The 10,399-nt window shown below is 57.5% G+C and overlaps 1 protein-coding gene across 2 annotated transcripts in view; it reads left to right on the forward strand.

Annotated features, from left to right (window-relative positions):
• The window catches only part of PPP1R18 (protein phosphatase 1 regulatory subunit 18), a 34,027-nt gene extending 24,147 nt beyond the window's left edge, over positions 1 to 9,880 (forward strand). For both annotated transcript variants that reach the window (XM_075913434.2, XM_075913433.2), the window contains exons 3-4: positions 7,310 to 7,517; positions 8,076 to 9,880. In XM_075913434.2, coding sequence (XP_075769549.2) covers positions 7,310 to 7,517; positions 8,076 to 8,095 — 228 coding nt within the window. In that variant the 3' untranslated portion in view covers positions 8,096 to 9,880. The remainder of the gene's footprint in view (positions 1 to 7,309; positions 7,518 to 8,075) is intronic.
• Positions 9,881 to 10,399: the final 519 nt, after the last annotated feature.

Raw genomic sequence — 10,399 nt, forward strand, 5'->3', positions numbered from 1 at the left:
GGAGGATGGATGAAATGGGTGTAGATACTCCTGAGGATGGATAGATAGAAAGAGCTTGGATAGATAGATGGATAGATGGATAAAGCCAAAGATGATCTGATGATGGATGGATGGATGGATGGATGGATGGATGGATGGATGGATAAAGCCAACGATGATCTGACGATGGATGGATGGATGGATGGATGGATGGATGGATGGATAAAGCCAAAGATGCTCTGACGATGGATGGAGAAAGCCAAAGATGGATGGATGGATGGATGGAAGGATGGATGGATGGATGGATAAAGCCAACGATGATCTGACGATGGATGGATGGATGGATGGATGGATAAAGCCAAAGATGATCTGACGATGGATGGAGAAAGCCAAAGATGGATGGATGGATGGATGGAAGGATGGAAGGATGGATGGATGGATAAAGCCAACGATGATCTGACGATGGATGGATGGATGGATGGATGGATGGATAAAGCCAACGATGATCTGACGATGGATGGATGGATGGATGGATGGATGGATGGATGGATAAAGCCAAAGATGATCTGACGATGGATGGATAAAGCCAAAGATGATCTGATGATGGATGGATGGAGGGATAGAACAGAGCTGAGATGGATGGATGGATGAATCCAGAGGATGTTGTGAAGGCCAGGACTTTAACAGGGTTCAAAAAAGAACTAGATAAATTCATGGAGATTAGGGGTCCATCGATGACTATTAGCCAGGCTGGGTAGGAATGGTGTCCTTAGCTTCTGTTTGCCAGAGGCTGGAAATGGGTGACAGGGGAGGGTCAATATTCCCTGTTCAGTTCACTCCCTCTGGGGCACCTGGCACTGGCCACTGTGGGTCGACAGGACCCTGGGGTGGATGGACCTTTGGTCTGACCCAGTCTGGCCGTTCTTATTTTCTCATGTAAGCCCCAAAGATAATCCGACGATGGACAGATGGACGGACGGAGCTAGCGATGAATAGAAGTGAGCATGGGACAGGCAGGCATCTCGCTGGTGTGTCTTCCCATCTGTTCCCCCCAGTCTCTCTCTAGCACGGCAGTCACGGAGACATCACGGGGTCCGGTCAGGGATGGGGCACCAGACCTTCTCCCACAGAGCACTCCACTGGCTCCAGAGCTCAGGAACACCGATGGGCTAGATCCCGGGACTTCAAGCTACACCTCACAGAGGCCACTGGCAAGCCAGCCTCTCCGTTTATCCTTCCTTCCTTCCTCGGCCCTCCGGCAGAGAGGAAGAGCTATGAGGAGAGCTCTGCACAGAGGGGGCTGGGCAGCCAGGGGTGATGGTCCCTCCCAAAAACGTCATCTGGAGAAAGCGTTGGAAATCCCGCTGCTCTAGAATGGAGCGTGCGGGTCCTGGAGAGTTGGTGGGCCATGTCTGGATAGTCAGGGCCTTTTCTGGCGAGCCCTGAGCCCCTCTGGAGAGTCGTGGCCGTGTCTGCGGGCCATGGGCCCGGTCTGGAGATAAAGAGGGTGATTTCTGGAAGGCTGCGAGGATCCAGGCTGGAGGAGGGCGTAGACCAGGTCTAGAGGGCCTTGGGTCACATCTGGAGAGTCATGACCATTTCTAGAGGGCCGTGGATCCAGTCTGGAGATAGACGGCCATTTCTGCAAGGTTGCGAGTCCAGTCTGGAGAGCCATGGCCATTTCTAGAGGGCCGTGGATCCAGTCGGGAGATAGACGGCCATTTCTGCAAGGTCGCGAGTCCAGTCTGGAGAGCCATGGCCATTTCTAGAGGGCCGTGGATCCAGTCGGGAGATAGATGGCCATTTCCGCAAGGTCGTGAGTCCAGTCTGGAGAGCCATGGCCATTTCTAGAGGGCCGTGGATCCAGTCGGGAGATAGACGGCCATTTCTGCAAGGTCGCGAGTCCAGTCTGGAGAGCCATGGCCATTTCTAGAGGGCCGTGGATCCAGTCGGGAGATAGACGGCCATTTCTGCAAGGTCGCGAGTCCAGTCTGGAGAGCCATGGCCATTTCTGGAGGGACGTGCATCATATCTAGCTGGTTTGGGGTCATGTCTGGAGATTCCTGGCCATTGCTGGAGGGTCGTGGGGCCAGTCCGGGAAGGTTATGGGCCCAGTTTGGGGCGAGGAGGCCGTTCCGGGAAGGTCATATAGCTCAGTCTGCAGGGTCGTGGCCTGGAGAGGGGGAAGTCCTGTAGAAGTGGGGTCTGGTTTCTGTTCCCCACCCGCTTCGGGACAGGTGGGAAGGGTGGGCACCCGGTGGTGCCGGAAGCCGGAGCAGGGTCAGGAGGCTCCCAGCGCAGCTGTGTGAGAGTGGGATGGCAGCTGGATTTCCTCCCTTCCCCCGCCCGGCCAAACCAGGCCTGTTCGCTCCTTATTTAGGAACCAGGCTGCGGAGGGAGTGACTCAGGCACATTCCAGAGCTGGGGGCAGTGGGAGGAAGGGAGGGTGGGGCCCAGCAGCTGGGGGGGGGGGGCAGGGGGAGAGATGGGGGGAGCGTGAAAGAGACTGAGGACAGATGAAGGCCGGGCAGGGAAACGGGGGGGGGGGGATGTGGGAGGAGACTCAGAGACGTGGACTTGTTCCGTTCCTCCGCTTTTTTTCCTCTCCCTTCTTCCTCCCCAGCGCCCGGCCTCTCTCCGCCACTGCCTCCTTCGCACATGGGCTCGCTCTTCCCTTCTTCACGCCCCACCGGCCCCCTCCTCCCTTCCTTCTCTTCTTCCCTGCTCTCCCCCCACCGCTGAGGGAGCGGGACAGACACACCACCGGCGCGGGAACACCCTTTGCTGGCACTTTAGCCAACAGAACCCGTCTAGCGGCTTCCTGCGGGCAAAGCGGCATTCCCGCTCGCCGGGAAAATGTTCGCCATTCCGGGGCGGGGGGTGGGGGGAAGCCCCCGCGAACGACAAACGTTCTGTCGAAACGTTTGGTCGAAAGTGTAGCCGGAGCCTGTGTCCCTCCCTCTCTGCTTCCCTTCCCTGGCTGATTCCACTCCTGGACTTTTCTCCTCGTCCGCCTCACATCCACCGTCACCCCATCTTTTCGGTCTCCGTGGGACTCTTGCTTCTCGCCCCTCTCACCCCCTCTTCCTTCTCTTGTTCTTTTTCTCCCTGTGCCCTCCCCGTCCTGCCGCGCCTCACCCCCGTGTCCTCTCTCCAGTCTTCTCTTTCCTTCCCAGGCTCCTTTCTCTCACAGACTTGTCTCCTTCCATAAGAGAGTGGCCATACTGGGCCAGACTGAAAGTCCATCTAGCCCAGTGTCCTGTCTGCCGACAGTGGCCAATACCAGGTGCCCCAGAGGGAGGGAACAGAACAGGGAATCCTCATGTGATCCCTCCCCTATCACCCCCTTCCAGAGAAACAGAGGCCAGGGACACCGTTCCTACCCATCCGGGCTAATAGCCATGGGTGGACCTCACCTCCAGGAATCTATCTCCCTCTTTTCTAAACCCTGTTAAAGTTCAAGCCTTCACCACATCCTCTGGCAAGGAGTTCCACAGGTTAACCATGCGCCGAGGGAAGAAAAACTTCCTTGTCTTTGTTTTAAACCTTCTGCCTATCCATTCCCGCTGGCGACCCCTCGTTCTTATATTGTGGGAATAAGTAAATCACTTTTTCTGATTCACTCTTTCCACACCAGGCATGATTTTATAGACCTCTATCGTAGATAGCCCTCCCCTCCCTCAGTCTCCTCTTCTCTAAGATGAAAAGTCCAGGTCTTTTTAATCTCTCTTCATATGGGACCCACTCTTTTCTTGTATTTTGCCTCCCCTCCTTCCTCTTGTCCTGTCTCGTTCTTTTTCTCGGCCTCCCTCTCTGATCTCTCCTTTGCTTTTCTTCCCCTTTCTGCCCTTGTCAGTCTCACGTTCCCTCTCTCCCTCCTCCGCGGTCCTCCCCGCCCCAATTTTCTCCTTCCCCTCTTCTCTAACCTGGACTTTCCTCCCCTCCCCCATGGTTTGGCTCCCTATTTTCCTCTCCTGCCTCTTCCTCCCCCTCCCTCGCCCCAGGACTGGCCTCATGACCTCTCTTCCTCCTCCCCCTCCTTCCCCCCCAGCTCGTTAACAGACTTCAGTTAATTGTGATTAGCGAGGGATTAATTCCCATGGGAACCGATTCGGGAGCCGATAAAATCGAAGACACGCGCACACACGCCAAACGGAGCGGGGGCAGGGTGCCCGGGCCAGCCCCAGAACCATGCCAAGCTGGAGAGGGGTCGGGGTGGGAGACTGCTGGAAACTGGGATGGGGCAGCTAGTACTGCCCCCGATGCCCCGGTGAGCTGCTAGGGGGCGCTGTCCTGAAGGGAGCAGGCCGGGGGCTCAGTAGGGGGCGCTGTCCTGAAGGGAGCAGGCCGGGGGCTCAGTAGGGGGCGCTGTCCTGAAGGGAGCAGGCCGGGGGCTCAGTAGGGGGCGCTGTCCTGAAGGGAGCAGGCCGGGGGCTCAGTAGGGGGCGCTGTCCTGAAGGGAGCAGGCCGGGGGCTCAGTAGGGGGCGCTGTCCTGAAGGGAGCAGGCCAGGGGCTCAGTAGGGGGCGCTGTCCTGAAGGGAGCAGGCCGGGGGCTCAGTAGGGGGCGCTGTCCTGAAGGGAGCAGGCCAGGGGCTCAGTAGGGGGCGCTGTCCTGAAGGGAGCAGGCCAGGGGCTCAGTAGGGGGCGCTGTCCTGAAGGGAGCAGGCCGGGGGCTCAGTAGGGGGCGCTGTCCTGAAGGGAGCAGGCCAGGGGCTCAGTAGGGGGCGCTGTCCTGAAGGGAGCAGGCCAGGGGCTCAGTAGGGGGCGCTGTCCTGAAGGGAGCAGGCCGGGGGCTCAGTAGGGGGCGCTGTCCTGAAGGGAGCAGGCCGGGGGCTCAGTAGGGGGCGCTGTCCTGAAGGGAGCAGGCCGGGGGCTCAGTAGGGGGCGCTGTCCTGGCTGCTGTCAGGGCTGACCCCAGTGCCCTAGGGGGCGCTGTGCCACTTTTGGATGGTACAGAACAAGGGGGGGGGGAATCTAAGGCCCGGGGGCCAGATGTGGCCCCTGGCTTGCCTGGATCCGGCCCCTGAGGCTCAGGGCTTCCACCCCAGCATTGGGGAGCCGGCGCTGGCACTCCAGCCCCCCTACTGTGGGGCTGGAGCACACAAAATCTACTAGCCCGGGCCCCCCTACGCTCTGGGGGGTGAGGGGAGTGTGGGGAGGGTCTTTCTCCTTCTCATTCAGAAGCCACGTCAGTGAGGCTCAAAACAGGTTCCCCACCCCTAGAAAATTGGAATCCCAACCACGCCTAGTCATTAAACTTTCTGGGACACTTTCCTCCCAAGCTGGGGCATGAATCTCGGTGTCCCCCGGCTACAACTAGACACGAGATTCCCCTTCGCCTCCTGCCCTACACTGCTAGGTCGCTGCTCCCCAGCTGCCCCACCCCAGAGGTGGCTGCATGGCAGGCCTGTACCCAAGGCTCCCCCTCCCCGGCTCTGTCCGGCCCCGGCTCCTTCCCTTGTGCTATTTGTGGCCCAGCCTAGCGGTGGCGGGTCAAGGTGGATGCTCTTGTCCTTTCTCTGCAGGAGGGCTGAGTAATCGCATTTCCTGCAGGGTTTATCTCCTGCCAGGGCTTCCGCTCTGCGCCCAGCTGGGAGGCAGGCGGGGGCAGCTTCCTGGCTACCTTCCACCAGAGGCTTAGCCAAAATGGGCCTGCCACGGCTGCGCTGTCCTTAGAGGGTACACAGAGAGTTACTGCCTGCGAGATCTGTTATTGTAGGGTCTCCTGGCATTACCCAGACTGTGTGCTGCTGTTTGTTATTGTAGGGTCTCCTGGTATTACCTGGACTGTGTGCTGCTGTTTGTTACTGTAGGGTCCTTGCCGTTACCTGGACTACATGCTGTGGTTTGTAATTGTAGGGTCTCCTGGCATTACCCAGACCGTGTGCTGTGCTTTGTTATTGTAGGGTCTCCTGGCATTACCTGGACTGTGTGCTGTGTTTTGTAATTGTAGGGTCTCCTGGCATTACCTGGACTGTGTGCTGTGCTTTGTTATTGTAGGGTCTCCTGGCATTACCTGGACTGTGTGCTGTGCTTTGTTATTGTAGGGTCTCCTGGCATTACCTGGACTGTGTGCTGTGCTTTGTTATTGTAGGGTCTCCTGGCATTACCTGGACTGTGTGCTGTGCTTTGTTATTGTAGGGTCTCCTGGCATTACAAAATACAGCACACAGTCCAGGTAATGCTAGGAGTCCCTACAATAACAAAATACAGCACGCAGTCCAGGTAATTGTAGGGTCTCCTGGCATTACCTGGACTGTGTGCTGTGCTTTGTTATTGTAGGGTCTCCTAGCATTACAAAATACAGCACACAGTCCAGGTAATGCTAGGAGTCCCTACAATAACAAAATACAGCACGCAGTCCAGGTAATTGTAGGGTCTCCTGGCATTACCTGGACTGTGTGCTACCGTTTGTTAATGTAGGGTCTCTTGGTATTACATGGATTGTGTGCTGTGGTGTATTATTGTAGGGTCTCTTGGCAGTGGGGACACGTGCATGCTGGTTTGTTATTTTTAGGACTCTGGTCAGCAATGGGAGTGTATGCAGTGGTTTATTAGTGTAGGGTCTCTTGAAGTTACTAGGGCTGTATGTGGTGGTTTATTATTGTAGGGTCTCTTGAAATTACTAGGGCTGTATGTGGTGGTTTATTATTGTAGGGTCTCTTGAAGTTGCTAGGGCTGTATGGGGTGGTTTATTATTGTAGGCTCTCTTAGCCCTGTGGATAATGATCACAAAAAGACTTGTTATTGTAACCATCAAGTCAGCAGTGCGAACTGACATGCACTGCTGCTGTTGTAGGGTCTCTTGTCAGGGTCCAGACTGTGTTCCTGTTCGGTTATTGTAGGGTCTTTTAGTACGGAAGATGTGCACACTGGTTTGTTACTGCAGGGTCCCCGGGCAGCACTGGGGTTTGACATTATAGAGGCTCAGCTGTAGGGCTTTGTGCCACATCTAGTTATTGTAGGGTCTTTCCTCCTTGGGGATAGGCACAGGGGTTACTGAAGAGTGGTGCTGGGACCCAGCACACTGGTTTGTTATTGTAGGGTCTTTCTGGTGCACTGAGGATCCAGCCACTGGTTTGTTATTGTAGGGACTTTTAGTGCTACTTTTAGTGGGTAGATGGGCCCATTGGTCTGATCTGGGACAGCCAGGCAGGAGGCGGGATACCGGGGTAGATGGGCCCATTGGTCTGATCTGGGACAGCCAGGCAGGAGGCAGGATACCGGGGTAGATGGGCCCATTGGTCTGATCTGGGACAGCCAGGCAGGAGGCGGGATACCGGGGTAGATGGGCCTGTTAGCCTGATCCTTCTCCCCTTTGCCCTGCAGTTGAAGATCTCATTCAGCGAGAGCCAGCTGGAGCGTACCTTCCAGTACCCGTCCGAGGGGTCCCTCCTGGAGGAGTTCGGGCCCCCCGAGGAGTCAGACGCACCAGCTTGTGTCAACCCCCATGGGGAGGAGGACGAGGAAGAAGAGGAGCTGCTGCTCCTCCATCGTGGCCTGCCCGGCGTGCTCAGGACCAAAGCCCTCCTCGTGGGTGAGTCTCAGCGAACTGTGCTGCAAGGAATGGGTGGGGGGCTCCGTAGGGGGCGCTCTCCCCTGGCGGCCAGTGCTTGCCCCAGTGCAGCACTAGGGGGCGCTGTGCTGCAGGGAGCAGGTAATGAACCATGCTGGGAAAATGCTTGTGAAACAGCTGTTGCCCCTGGGAAAATTTTGGCTTGTCCAGCCACGGGCATTGGGGCTCCATCTAGTGGCCAGCTGGGGGAAGCGCCAGGGTGTGGGCCACCGGGAACAGATGCATCCTGCCCTTTCCAAACCGGAGGTCTCTTGCCAGCTGCTCCCTATCCTGTCCCCCCTACAGGAAGGGGAGGCCCTTGCCCCGCCTTCACCCGCATCCCAGCATGCACTGCTTACAACTTCCATCTCTGGCAGGGGGGTGGAGTCCAGTGGGTCAGAGCAGGGGGAGCTGGGAGCCCGGAGGGGAGAATGATCAATGGGTCAGAGAACACCCTGGTTCTGTTCTGCTCTCCGCCTCTGTTGGATTTCCCCCCTCTCCCGTTTCCTTCCTTATTTCCCCGTGTCTCTCTTCCGGCAGATGAATCCTGCAGGCGATAACCCGGTGGAAACCAGCCCCCTCGTGACGGGAGGAGGGGGGATGGGGCAGGTCCAGAAAGCTCCTGATCGGCCCCTTCTCCTTCGTCTTCCAACAACTTCCCCGCGAGAACAAGGACTGGAAGGAATTCGGCCCCCGCCCTCCAGGCGGTGGCTAGACTAGAGAAGCCATGCTCCAGCGTGACTGCTCCCCCAAGGCCCAGCTGGGGAGATGCATTCAAGAAATAAACTGCATGCAGACAGCCTCTAGGAACAAACCCACTGAAGCCAGCAGGGGGTGCTCTGCACCACACGGACAGTGCCGGAGAGCCCATTGCTCCTGCAGCCGTGGGGGGGGAAAGGCGCTCTTCACCATCGGGCCTTTGTTGGGAGAGCCCATTGCTCCTGCAGCCGTGGGGGGGGGCGAAGGCGCTCTTCACCATCGGGACTTTGTTGGGAGAGCCCATTGCTCCTGCAGCCGTGGGGGGGGGAAAGGCGCTCTTCACCATCCGGACTTTGTTGGGAGAGCCCATTGCTCCTGCAGCCGTGGGGGGGGGAAAGGCGCTCTTCACCATCCGGACTTTGTTGGGAGAGCCCATTGCTGCTGCAGCCAGCAGGGGGATGCTCTAAACCCCATGGACTCTACTGCCGTCAGCAGGTCATCAGGCCTACCTTTTCAGCCAAAGGTTAAAGGTCACATCCCCTCCCCCCAAAATGGGTGTGGATGGACTAATTGTTAGTAGAGGGTGGCAAAGAAAACCACCCCGCCACCATACACACATGCAATTTTTTTTGTAACTCTTGACCCCTTTTTCTAGGGGATGTCATGCAGGTGAGGAACTTTTGCTACCCAGTTTTTACTTCCTAATAATGCTGCCCGGGTGGTCAGAGTTAAGGGGAGTTAGCGTAGCACAGTGGGGGTGGGGTCTATTGGGGAAGGGAGGGATCACTTTGCTACTTGACAAGTCCCACTCATAACTGGAGAGGATCACTGTTGGAGGCGGGGCAATCTACGACTGGGGCGGAGCCACTTGAGACGGAGGCGGAGCCAGTCAGTATTTGGAGGGTGGGGCAAATTGCTATTTTGCAGGGGTGGGAGGGCCATTTGTAAGTAGGCTGGAGCTAGTTACAGGTGGGGCCATTTTTGTATACTTGAGGCAAGCCTAGTTGTGTTGGGGGGGAACGGGGCAGTATGTGGTTCGAGGGTGGGAGCCAGAGCCAACCAGGATTTGGGGAGGAGACTGGAGGTGGGGGACGACGAAGTGATGGAGGCAGAGGGCGGGCCAAAGGGGTGACTTCCTGTTTTAGCCATCCCACTTCCTCTTTAGGTGGAGCAATTTCACCTCCTTTCATGGGGGCGGGAGGAGGTTGTGCCATGTGACTGTGGACTTGGATGAGTGTGTGGGGACGAGCGTGAGCGTGGAGGGAATGGGGAATTCAGTGTGTGGGGAGGGCACAGAGTGAGTGGGGGCGGGCCTGGATGGATGAATGAGCCCCTCCTCCGTGAGTTTAGTTCATTCTCGTTATGACTATTTTTTTTCCTTTGCACTGGGGGAAGCAGTCGCGTCCTCGCCCAGGAACGAGGGGGCGAGTGAACGAACAAATGCGGCACGCTCCTCCCCCCGCCCAGAGCAGCCCTGTGGTCACAGGGGTGAGACGTCCAGGGGCAATTACCTTCCCTCCTGTTTAACCCTCTCAGCAGGAGGCGTCTGTGCCCTGGCGGGGGGAGGGTGCCGCAGCCGGCCAGTTCCAATAGCGTTTTTTTATATGTGTTATAATAATAATAAAACGGAGAGATGTTGCACGTGACACCGCCTCCCTATCATCTGTGGCCCACGTGGTCTGGGACGGGTGTGGGAGCCTGCAGGACCTGGTGCCCCTATACCTTTTGGAGGTGATCTAGATCCTGCTGTGAGGGCGGGGGACTGGACTCAATGACCTCTCGAGGTCCCTTCCAGTTCTATGATTCTGTGAACGGGGGTGGGGGGTGCTACCGGGACCTCGCTCCCAGATGCCACAGGAGGGGAGGATGGGTGCTGTCAGGACCTAGCTCCCATGTACCCCTTGAGGGTGAGGGGTGGATGCTGCCGGGACCTGGCTCCCATGTACCCCTTGGAGATGAGGGTTTGCCCTGCCAGATCCTGTGCGCCCCCTGGGGGTTGCAGCTCTGCCCTGTAGGCCCCTGAGTCCCCATTCACTCTCTCCCGCCCCCTAGTGGTGAGGCATTGACAAGGCGGGATCCCCCACTCCTGCCTCTCCCGCTCACCCCCAACACTCAGACCTCCACACTGGGGAAGACCGTGGCTCTTTCCTGCCCCCTGGTGGTGT

Source organism: Pelodiscus sinensis, chromosome 19, assembly GCF_052426305.1.
Source record: "Pelodiscus sinensis isolate ZL-2025 chromosome 19, ASM5242630v1, whole genome shotgun sequence".
Lineage (NCBI taxonomy): Eukaryota > Metazoa > Chordata > Testudines > Trionychidae > Pelodiscus > Pelodiscus sinensis.